The 15,497-nt window shown below is 41.1% G+C and overlaps 1 protein-coding gene across 1 annotated transcript in view; it reads right to left on the bottom strand.

Moving 5' to 3' along the window:
- Nucleotides 1-15,497, bottom strand: part of LOC124803361 (neural-cadherin-like) — a 333,705-nt gene that overhangs the window by 202,862 nt on the left and 115,346 nt on the right. The window contains 1 exon segment of the mRNA XM_047264547.1: nucleotides 3,627-3,813. Coding sequence (XP_047120503.1) covers nucleotides 3,627-3,813 — 187 coding nt within the window.

The following is a 15,497-nucleotide window of genomic DNA, read 5'->3' as shown; positions in this document are numbered from 1 at the left end:
ACGTCCACATTGCTTGTGTTACCGTGGATTTCCACAGATGAACAACAAGCTGTTGGCGGTTCCTTTTTGTGTGAAGCTAGTGCGTCCAAGTCCCACATGGCCTGCTATACTTTGGCATTCACTACAAGATCTTCATGATTACTCTGCAGTTCACGCTCAGGTGTTTGTCAGAGGGCTCATGGAACCACTTTCTTGAACATTTCACACTCGAACAGCACGTGGGAAAAAACGAGCAACTAAATCTTTCTGTGTGACCTCTGATTTCTCTTATTTTGTTGCAATGGTCTTTTTTCCTTATTGAGGTGGAAGTGAAAAAAATATTTTGACATTCGGAGGAGAAAGTCGGTGACTGAAATTTCGTGAAAATGGCTCGCATGAGTACCACCTAACTTTGCTTATCATGTCCGTGACACTCTGTCTCCTATTTAATAATACAAAACGAGCTGCTCTTCTTTGAACTGTTTTGATGGTTTCCGTCAATCCTTTATGGTAACACCGTACTGAATAGCAGTGCTCCAGAAGAGAACACACAAGTATAGCTTAGGTCGTCTCTTTAAAACTTTAGTTACATATTCTGAGTGTTCTGCTATTAAAACACAGTCTTTGGTTCGCCTTCCCCACAACATTTTCCATGTGATGGTTCAAGTCTAAATTGTTCGCAATTGTAATTTCTAAGTATTTAACTGAATTATCAACTTTTAAAATTGAGCAACGTATAATATAACAGAAATTTAGCGGTATTTTGTTACAACTGAAGTGGCTGAACTCAAATTTTTTATTGTTTAGGATCACTTTTTGCACAGTGCAGATATCTTGTCTAAATCACTTTGCTTTTCGGTTGTATCTTCTGATGACTTTACTAGATAGTAAAAGAGAGGATCATCTTCAATCTAAGAGGGCTGCTCAGATTGTCTCTTAAATCGTTTTTATAGATTGAAAGCATCTGAAGACCTGTAACACAGATACCACTTACATTTAACTAGATGACTTCCCATCAGTTACAACGGACATTGACCTTTCCGAAAGGGAGTCACGAATGCAACATCCGACCACCAAACTCCATAGACGAGCAAATCAGTTAGGTACTGCTTATGAGGAACAGTGTGAAAATCTCGGGATCGATGAAAGAAAGCATCAGGAATGATATAAAGGACGTCAATGAAACGGATCCTTCCATAGGGACATTCTTTTTCACAAATTTAGTGATCTAAAACAGCAGCTTGCAGTGCGATGTAGAACAGAACGAAGTTCTTGACAACCTTTGCCACTGCTGACACTCCCCAGGCGGTTCAGCCGGTTTCTAAAGACGTCACAGGGATGAAATCATATTGAATGTGATATCATCCCTTTGAAGTGTAGTGTGATCGCAAGTTTTGCTTTGATGTACAGGGTGGAACCACTACAGGCCGTTCGTGGCCATTCGACGAAATTTGAAAGTGATCCAAAGCAGAAAAGAGTATTTGGCCTTATTCATGGTTCAAATGGTTCAAATAGCTCTGCGCACTATGGGACTCGACTTCTGAGGTCATTAGTTCCCTAGAACTTAGAACTAGTTAAACCTAACTAACCTAAGGACATCACACACATCCACGCCCGAGGGAGGATTCGAACCTGCGACCGTAGCGGTCTCGCGGTGCCAGATTGCAGCGCCTAGAATTGCACGGCCACTTCATGACCTTATTCATCCCTCCTTTTTCGTGCTCTCCTGTGACGTACACACAGAGGGGTGTGATATTGACATGTAGTGAATGAAATGACAAAGGGGCTCTCTAAGACCCCCAGTTCGACAGCACCATTGGTGCCACTGGAGTACCTCTGCTCGGTGCTTTAAAAATGTCCATGGCTCATCCCAGTCGGCCATCCTGATTCCGGTTTTCCGTGATTTCCGTAAATCGCTTCAGGAAAATGCCAGGATGGTTCCTTTGAAAGAGGCATGGCCGACTTCCTTCCCTAACCCGATGGGACTGATGGCCTCCCCCAACCAACCAAACAACCTAAAAATATACCTGTGCAGACAGATCCATCCATCGACTCCTGCCTGGAGGCAGGACAGGCATCCCTCACCACACTCGTGTTTCCTGGTCGCGTACGAAATCAGAGGGGTGTCAAAAGAGTTGCCTATCTGGCTGGCGGGTAGAGATCGGTAGATGGGTATCTCTGTAAGTTGGCATTTTTAAAGTGCACAGGCGGTACCAATGTCGTTGCCGAACCGGGGGGTGGGGGGCTTAGAAAGACCTTTCCCGTTTTATTCAGAAGCATTTCAGTATCACATCTCCCTTACACGCGCCAGAGGACGGCGTGAAAAAGGATGGATGAAAAAACGTAAACCCTTTTCTGCTTCAGATAACGTTGAATTTTGGTCGGATGGTTTTTAACTGTCCCTACTGATTCCACACTGTATATCAAAGCAAAACGTGTGGCTAAACTGCATTCCAAAGGAATGAGATTGCGTTCAGTGGGGTTGGAGCCCCGCGATGCCCATAGAGTTAAATAGCCCGGAGTGGGGTGGAGGGGGGCGTCGGCAGAGGCAAAATTTGTCAAGGGTGTCTTCCTGGTGCATACTGCACTGAAAACTATCGTTTTCGATCGCGAAAAGTGTGAAATTCAAAATGGTTCAAATGGCTCTGAGCACTATGGGAATTAACATCTGAGGTCATCAGTCCCCGAGAACTTAGAGCTACTTAAACCTAACTAACCTAAGGAGATCACATACATCCATGCCCGAGACAGGATTCGAACCGGCGACCGTAGCTGTCGCGCGGCTCCAGACTGAAGCCCCTAGAACCACTCGGCCACAACGGCCGGCGAAAAGAGTGAAAATGAATGCTTCTAGGGAAGGGGTGATTTCATTGACGCCCTTTACGCGACCTCCTGGGGCCTTTTCTTGCCGATTCTGAGCGGCGATGTGCTAGAAATGTTTTCCTTTATCACCCTGAAGAAACCCACTTGATTTCAACGCTTGGTGTCGCGGTTCTGACCTCGATCGCAGAGGCATCAAAAGAAGGAACGAAATGTGTGTAAGAGGGAGCTGAAGACCCTCCCATCGTGTGACATGTCCTCCGTGGCGTTGGGCAGATTTGTGGGGAAATATGGTGCCACTGAGACATCATTAATCCACCTCGCATGAACTTCTGAGCTCTGGCCTTTCTTCCCGCATGTGTCGAGCCCGAGGGTCATATCACAGGGCGCCACGGTTTCGCAGCATTACAGAGGAAGGTTGTAGGCAGATTTTGTCAAATTTCAAACCTCTGCGTCGAAATGGAAGACAAGTACACGGTTTCGAAAAAATGCTCCTTTAATCGTGTTGCGCAGTGTAGATAGTAGGCAAGGAATGATGGTGTGGATATGTTCCACTGTAAATGATCCATGCGTTGGATGAGGACATTAATCTCGAAGGCTGTTTGTGGGGTTTAGGCGTCGCATCCACTTCCCTCGATTACCATAATCATCTTTAACGACAAAAATTGACTACAAAATCACTCTTGATAGGCGTTCAGAAGATCTAATTACTTATCGAACCTCATATACAGGTTGGAGGATGGCAGTAATAAACCAACACCTCTAAGTTCTTGCCCAGTGAACAATGCGGAATATCTACTTTTTCACCCCAAGGGTCAACTCCACACCTGCCGGAGCGTTCTCGACCACGTAGCCGCGGTAGAGCGGCTGTGTGAAGGTGGGCGCGTTGTCGTTAACGTCAGTGAGCGCCACCTGCACCTCGGCGAATCCAACCAGTCCGGCGCCGCCCTCGTCTTGCGCGAACGCCGTGAACCGCCACAGGGGGCGGCCGTCCGGTGGGTCGCGGTCCAGGGGCTGCAACACACATACGTAGCACTTGTAGGGGAATTCGGGGCGGAGCAGGATATCTAACATTTAACAATATTTGTCAAATAAAGGACAACAAGAAAACACTTCTTAAAGATATCAAAAAACATCTTGTAATATAACCTGACGCACTTCAGTTCAAAATCACTTAACATTGTTACGTATTTACTAAGTTTTTTCAAAGAACTGTTGCGTTCCACCCTGCCTACGGGGCAATTGTTGGTGAAATTGTTGCACAACCGTTCTAAGTATTAGGAATAACATCTTGAACTAAGACATAAGGTTATTTAATGCACAATTTATACTAAGCAATGTGGAATCTTAAAAAAAAACCGTTGACAATAAGAAAATATTTTAACGTCATTTTAAAAAGTTACAATTATTGTTAATGCTAAAAACTAAGTTCTTTTACTGTTACTTTACTGAATCCCGTTATTCATGCACTCAGTGGCGGATTTACATACAGGCCCACTAGGCACGGGCGTAGGGACGGCACCTTAAGGGAGCGGCATTTATTCATCTGTACTCATTTTAACCTTTTAAAATAACTGCGCTTACAAACGACAAAAATGTTTAATATTGTTAAACAACTTGCTAGTTTAAATAAGACTTAAGAACGAAATTCGACAATACAAGCTTGGAAATGGAAATTTAACATTGCATTTCTGTCTGGTATCATCTTCATGATTGTTCAAAATATTTTGAAGTAAGCTGTCAGGACGGCAGTCTACAATACAATGTTTCAAACGTTATTATTCAGAGAATGTTCTCGGCTTCTACTTAACCGTACCATATTTTCCCCGTGAAAATACCGGGACCCCTGAAAAGTTGTGCTAAACTAATCATCAATTTCTTAAATACTATAACATGTCTGGGCCTCAGTATGTAAAACCCGACTCTCCTTAAATTTCTTATAGAAATTATGGGAAAGTATCAAGTCAACTCTCCATTACTGTAATTAATGTGAAAGTTCTGTGGTATTCAATATCTGAGCTTTGATTTAATGACACCCGTTTAAGAAAACATGGTGATACTGGGAATGTTTCACATTTTTAAACACACGTTTTTACGAAAAGAACATAAGCAGAATATTAAATAATGTATGAAATACACTTCATAACAGTTTAAAATTTTTATTTATTTATTTACTTAGTTACTTTTTGGCGAAAAAAGAAGAAGAAACCAACTTTCGTTTGTCGCATTTATTGTGCTGCAGCCTGCACGACATCAAAATTCCCGCTCTGTGGAATCGAATAGTACGTGGCATTGTAAATTTTATATTAAACTTCTTAACTAAGCTTTTTTTCTTTGAGGAGAGGTTCCTTTTATTTTATGTTGGAACAAGTGGATGTGCGTATAGACGTAACAGCAGTGTTCACACAAATGACAACACACCACATCAACTGCCAACAAGACTACTTAAACTTTGTAGTCTGTCTGCTCGGCCCACAGAAACCGCTAAAATGTTATAAGAATAAGTGGGATAAGAGTCGATCCAGCACACCTAAATGCAACAAATTTAAACAATTATTGGCTTTTTAAATTAGAAAGACAGTGTCAAGAATCGTGACAAAAAATAAAAACACCTACAGCCGTCCTTATGATTTTATTTTATTTTGTTGCTACCAGTTTCGACGCTTCATTGCGTCATCTTCAGGCTGTTTTGATGCGGTACAATTTGATACGATCCCCATGCATAACCCATCAGTTGCCAGCATTACTGGATACGCAGATAATGTGTCAGCACTCCAACCATAAACTGTCACCCGCATCAAAACAGCCTGAAGATGACGCAATGAAGCGTCGAAACTGGTAGCGACAAAATAAAATAAAATCATAAGGACGGCTATAGGTGGTTTTATTTTTTGTCACAATAGTAAACGGCCCTCGTCCCAGAGACGTAATCCTAAAAGAATGGACATACAAAAGTGTCAAGAATATTCAGAACATATTTGCGTCCCAGCTAAATACCGGCGACACGGGAAACAGAAGCCAAAAAAGGGACTGTCCCGTTTTCTTTACGAGATGAATTCCAGAATTCCTGCCGGCCGGTGTGCTTCCACTGATCACTGAGAACAGAGAAGCAGGGGAGAATGAAATTGAATTATTCTGCATTGTCGTTCGAGTTTCACGTCGAGTAATCCGAATTGGTCAGTTCATCGCTCCATGTTTAAAGGAAAAATCTTTGTGCTCGTGAGCCGTGTTTAAAGTAAAAAGCTTTGTGCCCATGTGCGGTTTAGTACGATTGGAACTGGGTATAGTCTTTCTTTCTTTCCATTTACAATTTTTTTTGTTTTGTTTTGACTGTTGGTTGACAATTTTGTAAGTGCCTTAACATGAATAACAGTGAAAAAAGCAAATGTGCAAAATTAAGTGGGTGGGAGGGGGGGGGGGGGGGGGGGGAGAGCAATTTCAGAAATTATCGAAGGAAAGGCGAGAACGAGAAGCTAATGTTCTAAAAACTCTTGGAAGAGCAGATAAATTTTTCGCAAAAAAATGTTGCTGGTTCGTCTTCGAGTTCAAATAGTACAGATGATATTTCTGGCACTGCAGCTGTTATATAAAGAAGTACATACAGAAGAACAAACGTTAAAAATGAGGAAAAGCAAATTGATTCTGATTTCGAGTTTCACAGAAAACTAGGTGTCGAGTCAGACATTACAAAAAGAAATAACCTCGTTAGTGATGATCCTGCAGAGTGGTGTGTCAATGAATCAACAATCGACATTCTCTTACAACGGGGCATTAATCAAAATTGTAATGGTGATTTTTCTAATTCAAGAAAATCAATAGGCGATAAAACCAGGTATTGTATTTTGCCATAAACTTTTAAATGGTGAATCAACTTTGAGTGATTATCTAGTATACTCCTGTAGCACCGGGGCTGTTTTCTGTGCACCATGTAAATTGTTTGGAGGTAAGGCCGCGATTGCTACTAAAGGTATTGCAGATTGGAAAAATATTTCTAATATTTTATCTCATCAAGAGAATTCACTTGACCCAAATTTTGAGTTATTACTATTAACAAGAAAAAAGTCACTTGGAACAATAAACAATCATTTCAAGTCATATGTTGAGACAGAAAAAATGTACTGGCCTAGTGTGTTGAAAAGGGTGTTTGCAGTAGTGAAGAAGCTTACAAACCGTGGAATTCCCCTACGTGGACACGTTGAAAGATTCCATTCATTACATAATTGTCAATTTATGATGTCTCTAGAACTTATAACCAAGTTTGATTCTTTTCTCGCAGAGCACATTGAACTGATATGGAAATCCATGGCAGGGACATACAAATTATCTTTGTTCAACAATCTGTGATGAAATAATAGAGCTTCTTTCTGAACGAATAAAAAGAATTATCACAAGTGAAATAAAACAGGCCAAATATTTCTCTATAATTGTAGATTCTACTGCGGACATTTCACATATTGATAAATTATCTTTCATATTAAAATATGTTAACGAGAATGGTGAACCTGTTGACGGTTTCCTTCCGTTTTTACCAAACCCGGGACACAAGTCCGAAAACTTAGCTGAGGCCTTACTGAAAGTCCTCTCCACAAATTACATTGATATTACTGACTATAGAGGCCAGTTTTTTTATTTATTTACTCGTTCGGCATCACAGAGGTATAATTTACAATATTCTTATCACTATATACTAAAAAAGAAAACAATGTAATTCTACACTATATTAGATATGTATAGAGGCCAGTCTTACGACAACGCAAGCAATATGTAAGGGACGTACATTGGTTTGCAGGTACGTATTAAAGAACGAAATCTGAAAGCACATTATGTGCCTTGTGCAGCACATTCTTTGAATTTAGTGGGCACTAGTGCAGCAAGCTGTTGTCGGGAAGCATGTTGATTTTTCAATGTAGTGCAAATCCTTCACAATTTTTTCTCTGCTTCTACACAGCGCTGGGATAAACTTCTTTCTTTCATGGAACCAGGAAGCAAAACGCTAAAAAGTTTATCAAAAACACGTTGATCAGCAAGAGAGGAAGCGTGTGTAAGTCTACATGAAAACTGGCAGGACGTTGTCAGTTACCTCACACATATTGGCAACAATACGTTTGAAAAACCACTTGTGCGAAATGAGGCTTCTACTTTGTTGTATCAACTCAGCAGACTAGAAACAGAATTCATGCTGACACTTTGGAAGGACATACTCCAGAGATTTAATAGTGTAAATCTGAAATTGCAAAGTGTAATTATTGATACTAAAATAGTAGATGAATTACATGAATCACTTTTAGGATTTATTGCATCTATTCGTGGTATGTTCGACTATTACGAAAATAAGTCCATGGAGATTGTGACTGATATAGACTTTGAATACACCTATAAAAATCACGAAAACGTGAACTTCATGATGACGAAGAAGCAGACTCTGAAAAATCTGGAGGCGAGACATTTCTCCCAGTACTCGACAACTTGTACGCCGAATTAGTGAGGAGGAAGGAAAGCTATAGAACACTGTTGGACTCCTTCACAGTTTTTAGTGATCTTAAGAACAGTTCATCTGACGATATTGCTGAACGTGCAGCAAAACTCCAAGCATCATATGACACAGATTTAGAGCTTTCCTTCCGTAGTGAATGCGTACATTTGGCGGAACTTTTCAAATCTTCTGAGAGTAGTGATGTACCACACGAAATCAGTAAATTTTTACGAAAAGAGAGATTACAGTCCGTGTTTCCGAATTTTGACATTGCTCTTAGAATATTTCTATGTATGGCACTTAAAAATTGTTCAGCAGAACGCTCGTTTTCGGCTCTTAAAAGACTGAAATCGTACCTAAGTATTAAGTTGTCTGAGGAGAGATTGATTGCCTTGTCCATTCTTCACATCGAAGCCGACCTTCTAACTGATAACCGTCTGAACTGCCGTCAAAGACAGACGCATACTTTGCTGACTGGTGAGTTTGTTTATTTATTCATGTTAGTCTTAAAAATTTAAGAGTATACTGTGATTTTATTATAACTTGGAGCACATTCATTGGATTTACAAACTACGTATGACCTGTTTATTTTACAATTGTCGATGGAAGAACGCGGAACTTATCTTTGCTTACGTGCAGATGTGACCGAAGGCATCCGACAATACTAAACAATACCCGAATGACCCAGGCCGATCGGCGCTGTACGTTCAAGTCATACTGATACTGTAGCATATTATAACTGATGTGTATTCTTGGGGTGTGCTGAAATGTATAGCTACCGCGGAAATATACGTTATCGGGGAGTAGGTTCAGATGAAAAAGTGTTAATAAATAACGTAGTTCAGTTCTGTTGATAAATACGTAAAAGCTTTGCTAATACCGTTAGATAGAGCTATGGTGAGAGCAGTAGCTGCAGTACAAAACTGTTTAGCCCTTACATGGATTAAAGGTACTGTGTACACTTATTATGCAGCATCTAGTTACACAGACCCTAATGCTTTATACGTTAACTATTAGATTATAAAACAAATTTGATTTTTCCACACTAGTCTGTAAAATTATGTAATAGCAAATCCAGTTCTGTGTTTATTGGTCTGTATTTAGTTGTTAATTCGTGCACCGAAATCTCGATTTCATTTTCATTTCTTACGCTTTCCTATAGATTCATGTATTAATATCGAACGTGTTTTTTTATCTGCTACACATTCAAGTTATTAGATCGTAAAACGACAGTTTAATTTTAGTTTTGAACGCATCTCTGTAAACTACGTATTAATTTGTGATGTATGACAAGTTCCCTTCAATTTTTAGATCGTAATACAACTTTTTTATTTTCATTTTCAGTAGTTTTGTGTAAAAGAACATATTAAAAGTGAATGTATAACAAAAATCCGTTGTCTCCTACACGCTCTGCTGAATTTTTAGGCCATAAAAGAAAAGTTATTTTCCTTGTGTTCGTTTCTGTTGTCTTTCGACGGAGGAATTTGCTATCACAATGCAGTTTTAAGTTTGTTTTATCCGCTGCCGTACACCAAGTACAGTACAGGAACCATATTACATTTTGATTGAGCGCGACTAGATCGCTGACGTGTCCTTCAGAACAACTAATAGGAGAGCACAGAAACAGCTCACAGCGCTCCCACCCAAAACGGCAATTGTTAAGTGATCGGGCAATAGTTATTATTTAAAACATGTTTTTTTTTGGGGGGGGGGGGGGGGGAGTTGGCGCATATAATATGGTGTGCTTAATGGCGCAAAATTTTTAAATCCGCCACTGCATGCACTAGATGTATTTTCTGGCTTGGAAATAGACAACTTAGGATGATGCCTGGTAATAAATCCTACAATCCAGCTCTGCACAGCTAGACGAGTTTCTTTGTCAACTACGTGTGGCAAGCGTTTTCTTTCTGCTATCTGATAGGCTAATAGTCTGGGAATGGGATGTGTCAGCGTTGGACTAAGCAGTCTTATGTCCATTGACTTCAGATACGGTATCACCTCATTTTCGTGTTCTGCAATGAATACATTTTTAACTTTCCCATCTGATTTGTGAACTCCATAGTTGAAAATATTCTTAGCCTTACGAATGTATCTTTCCAACATTGATTTGGGTACGTTAAACTCCTTAGACGTTTTTGAAACTCTCATTTTAGAAGATAAAGTGGCTGGAATTGCCATTTCTATTGATTTAATATCCAATTACGGTCGTCAGTCTTTGTAATGTAATTTCACACCATCTGGAAAATCAAGGAAGGAAAAAAAATGTATAGTTTGAAACATACTTGCATCAAAAAACTGAGGGGCAGAACATTGCGTCCCAAGTGCTCATTTCAGGATAGCAACTTTTGTTTAGCATAATAACACGGATTTAAACGTATTATATAAGAAACGTGCAGCGGATGGCGTGCAGTTTAAGATTACGTGCCAGCATGTCAGTTGAGGACGTACAATTAAGAATTAACGGCTTATCCTGCCTGATAAGAACACAAATCGTAGCGTGAAGGGCACCCGCTCACTTGCAAGTCGCACTCCAAGCAAAGTGACTGTCGCACCTTCCATTCCATTCAGAGACATAGTTACATGTCACTACAATAACACAGTCTAATACATACAGTCACGACACTCTCAGGCACTTAAGCTGTTATCTTTCGCCAGCTGGTGCGACACTAGAACTCCAAACGGTGAGAAAGCAGAGAGTCACATGCTTTGTAAGGATGATGTTTGTTTTTAATTGATGAGGATGATGTTAGTGTTTAACGTCCCGTCGACAACGAGGTCATTAGAGATGGAGCGCAAGCTCGGGTGAGGAAAGGATGGGGAAGGAAATCGGCCGTGCCGTTTCAAAGGAACCATCCCGGCATTTGCCTGAAGCGATTTAGGGAAATCACGGAAAACCTAAATCAGGATGGCCGGAGACGGGATTGAACCGTCGTCCTCCCGAATTGTTTTTAATTATTTTCTACTTAATTGAGGAAATAGTTATTATATTTTGCGATACATGTGTTAGTAAATAACCAGTAGACATGAATTATCGTGAAGTACATGTAAAAGCAGCCGAAACACACCGATTCAATAATATAAACTACAATTTATGTATGAAGAAATACTTTCAAATATGTATTTACAGCTTATTCAGCTGAAAGCAAGAGAATATCCACACATATTTCATTCATGAGAGGCGTATACTTCAGTTGTTGTCTGTTCTTATTAACATAGGTTCCGCCCCGATAGCTGAGTGTTCAGCGTGACGGATTGCCGTCCTATGGGCCCGGGTTCGATTCCCGGCTGGGTCGGAGATTTTCTCTGCTCAGGGACTGGATGTTGTCTTCTTCACCATTTCATCCCCATCCGGCGCGCAGGTCGCCCAATGTGGCGTCGAATGTAATAAGACCAGCACGAAGACGGCCGGACCTGCCCCGCGAGGGACCTCCCGACCGATGACGCCAAACGCTTATTTCCATTTCCATTAACATAGGCATCTTCCTTGACATTTAAGAAAATCTTGTGGAGTCTAATGATTCGCCAATTCTTACGCTTTACTGGAATTTCTAACATACTAATATTTTTCTAAGTGTGCTTACTTTTTCTTCAAAAGTGAATTTGTTGAAGATTCTTGACGTTTGTGACCCAGATTTAGCAGCAATTGTGGGATTACTATGTTCTGTGTTGGGAAAAAGTTTTATTGCTTTTGACGATTTATTTATCACGTCCGTGTAGTTCTCCCTTCAGCAGCAGTTGTGGTGGCTTATTTGGTTCGTTAAATAATGTATGTATTACGTTTCACAAAGGTTTCCTACGTTCCACATTCACTGATTTGGCTGAAGGTGTAGCGAATAAAGCTCTGCTTCCTTGGGTAGATACACGATGTCTTTCTACAAAAGATCAGGTCTTCTAGTGTTTACTTGCAATTTTTTGTTATTACAGGAAAACGACATTTTTCAATACATGTCCCGTATGTTACAAGAGAATCGTAAATAAACTATCCTGTAATTTACGGTCTCCTATCTCCCAGAGCCCTTAGGAAACAGAATAATGACGGATGTGAAGTCGTTTTTAGTTATTGTAGATTTTTAAGGCACTACATACGCTCCATGCTGTGAAAACTATGCTACAAATCAGTATAAACATTAATATTCGCACTCGTCCGATAACATATTCAGAAGTGTCGCTTTCTGGCCGCTTGGGGTGCTGTTGTGCAACGGGTAACAAAAACGAGACGGAATGTCGTGACAGTTATGTTATACTGTGACAATAGGTTACAGTGTTCTCCAGGCGAGGAAACAGCATAATTCCGTTGTCGCTTCGCTAACTCGTTCTGTCCCGACCTCCCTACCACACGTACATACTGATTATTATGAAGACGCCTGAAACACTATGAACGATTAATACGCCAGCCAACCTTACACGACTCATTATTGTGATCAGCACTACTGTGTAAGAGTTTATCTTTCCGCAGAAGCATTTACTAGCTTTACAGAAACTATTTTATTCTCTGTATTTCCTGTAATACACCGTTAAAAAAATGAAAGGAGGAGAAAATATTCTCTGCTAAGGCCCGGATACACGGGAAGATTCCAGCTGCGTTACATCATGGTCAGACAGAGATTACGATATCAGATACCGGACTTCAAGGCGTACCCAGGAGCAGTTATTAACTCAGCCACTATTTACTAATGATGACAAGTAGACAGAAGTTTATGAGAATTGTCTGGAAGAATCAATGTGGAAAGAAGTGGGACACTGAAGTATTGTGGGAGGAAGCTGCGTTTGAAATTTTCTGAGGCTGCAGATACTGTAATAGTGAAGACCACAAAAGAGTTGAGTTGAAGGATAGACGTCTTGAAAAGGGGCAATAACAAAAACTGGACTGACAAAAATATGTACAAGGAAGGTGATTTTGAAGAAAGCTTCGGTAACAGAAGAAATACTTCAACTGCTCGACGAAAGAAAGAAATGCAAAAAAGGTTCAGGAAAACACAGGAATACAGCAATATAAATCACTATGAGTCGAATAATCAGAAAGTGCAGAGATACCAAAGCGAAATGGGAGCAGGAAAAATGCGAAGAACTCAAAAAAAAAAGAAAAAAACGCCCCTAGCGTTCAATCAGCATACCGAAGAAACAATGGCGAAAATAAAAGACGGGGTAAGGAGTGGTTCAACATATATGGAAGGTCAAAGAAACTTTAGGAGACATTAATAGCAAAGACGTCAGTATTAAGAGAGGAAGAGGAGAGAGTGGATAGACGGAAAGACTATACTGAAGGCTTCTACAAGGGGGAGCAACTGTCTGTTGAGGTGATAAAAGAAGAAATGGGAGTAGATATGGAAGACGTAGGGGACTCAGCATTAGAGTCGCAGTTTAACAGCCGTTTGGGAGGTATTGATAACATGCTTTTGTAATTTCTAAAATCATTGGTAAAGGTAGTAACCAAACGAACAGTGGAGTTTGTGGAATTTTTGAGTCTGGAGGCATACCATCAGACTTTGACAGAAACATCTTCCACACAAACTAGAAGATAGCGAGAGTAGATAAATACGAGAACTATCGCATATCTCCAAGGCTCATGCACTGAATTTGGGAGAAAGAATAATATACAGAACAATGGAAAAGAAAATCTAAGAGCTGATATATAAAGACATCTGGTTTCTGGAATGTTACAGGCAGTAGGGAGAGAGTTCTGAAGCTGCTCTTGATAACGGAAGCAAGACAATAAAAATCAAGAGACGTACATTGGTTTTGTTGACCTAAAAAATATTGTAAAACGGTGCAAGATGTTCGAAATTCTTATAAAAATGGGAGTAAGTTGTACGGAAAGCCGGCTAATAAACAATGTTGGGTATCAAGAGGGAAAATAAGAAAGGAAGTGGAAGAAAGAACTGCTCGGATTAAAAAGCATGTAAGACAGAGAAGCAGTTTTTCGCCCCTAGCGTTCAATCAGTATACCGAAGAAACAATGGCGAAAATAAAAGACGGGGTAAGGAGTGGTATTAAAAGGACATCAGTGATAAGCATACTTTTATTTTCAGTGTCTGATTGACGGTTTTATCATTCGACGATAATGATTTTGTATTTCGCCTAACATGAAGCTGTGAGTACGTGACATCTTCTTACCTGTGTGTTGTCGTTAACATTTACATCAATCAACAGATTCGTGTTTCAGCCAATAATTTTACTTATGTATTATCTTATTGGTATATAAGAACCTGATGATGATCAGTCGACCGACACTGATTGTGTAAATATAGAATTTTACAAGCAGCTCAAAGTGGTAATATTTTTCAGTAGTACACTCCTGGAAATTGAAATAAGAACACCGTGAATTCATTGTCCCAGGAAGGGGAAACTTTATTGACACATTCCTGGGGTCAGATACATCACATGATCACACTGACAGAACCACAGGCACATAGACACAGGCAACAGAGCATGCACAATGTCGGCACTAGTACAGTGTATATCCACCTTTCGCAGCAATGCAGGCTGCTATTCTCCCATGGAGACGATCGAAGAGATGCTGGATGTAGTCCTGTGGAACGGCTTGCCATGCCATTTCCACCTGGCGCCTCAGTTGGACCAGCGTTCGTGCTGGACGTGCAGACCGCGTGAGACGACGCTTCATGCAGTCCCAAACATGCTCAATGGGGGACAGATCCGGAGATCTTGCTGGCCAGGGTAGTTGACTTACACCTTCTAGAGCACGTTGGGTGGCACGGGATACATGCGGACGTGCATTGTCCTGTTGGAACAGCAAGTTCCCTTGCCGGTCTAGGAATGGTAGAACGATGGGTTCGATGACGGTTTGGATGTACCGTGCACTATTCAGTGTCCCCTCGACGATCACCAGTGGTGTACGGCCAGTGTAGGAGATCGCTCCCCACACCATGATGCCGGGTGATGGCCCTGTGTGCCTCGGTCGTATGCAGTCCTGATTGTGGCGCTCACCTGCACGGCGCCAAACACGCATACGACCATCATTGGCACCAAGGCAGAAGCGACTCTCATCGCTGAAGACGACAGTCTCCATTCGTCCCTCCATTCACGCCTGTCGCGACACCACTGGAGGCGGGCTGCACGATGTTGGGGCATGAGCGGAAGACGGCCTAACGGTGTGCGGGACCGTAGCCCAGCTTCATGGAGACGGTTGCGAATGGTCCTCGCCGGTACCCCAGGAGCAACTGTGTCCCTAATTTGCTGGGAAGTGGCGGTGCGGTCCCCTACGGCA

Source organism: Schistocerca piceifrons, chromosome 6 (genome assembly GCF_021461385.2).
Source record: "Schistocerca piceifrons isolate TAMUIC-IGC-003096 chromosome 6, iqSchPice1.1, whole genome shotgun sequence".
In the NCBI taxonomy this organism is placed as follows: Eukaryota; Metazoa; Arthropoda; class Insecta; order Orthoptera; family Acrididae; genus Schistocerca; species Schistocerca piceifrons.
This window is presented reverse-complemented; position numbering and strand designations above follow the sequence as displayed.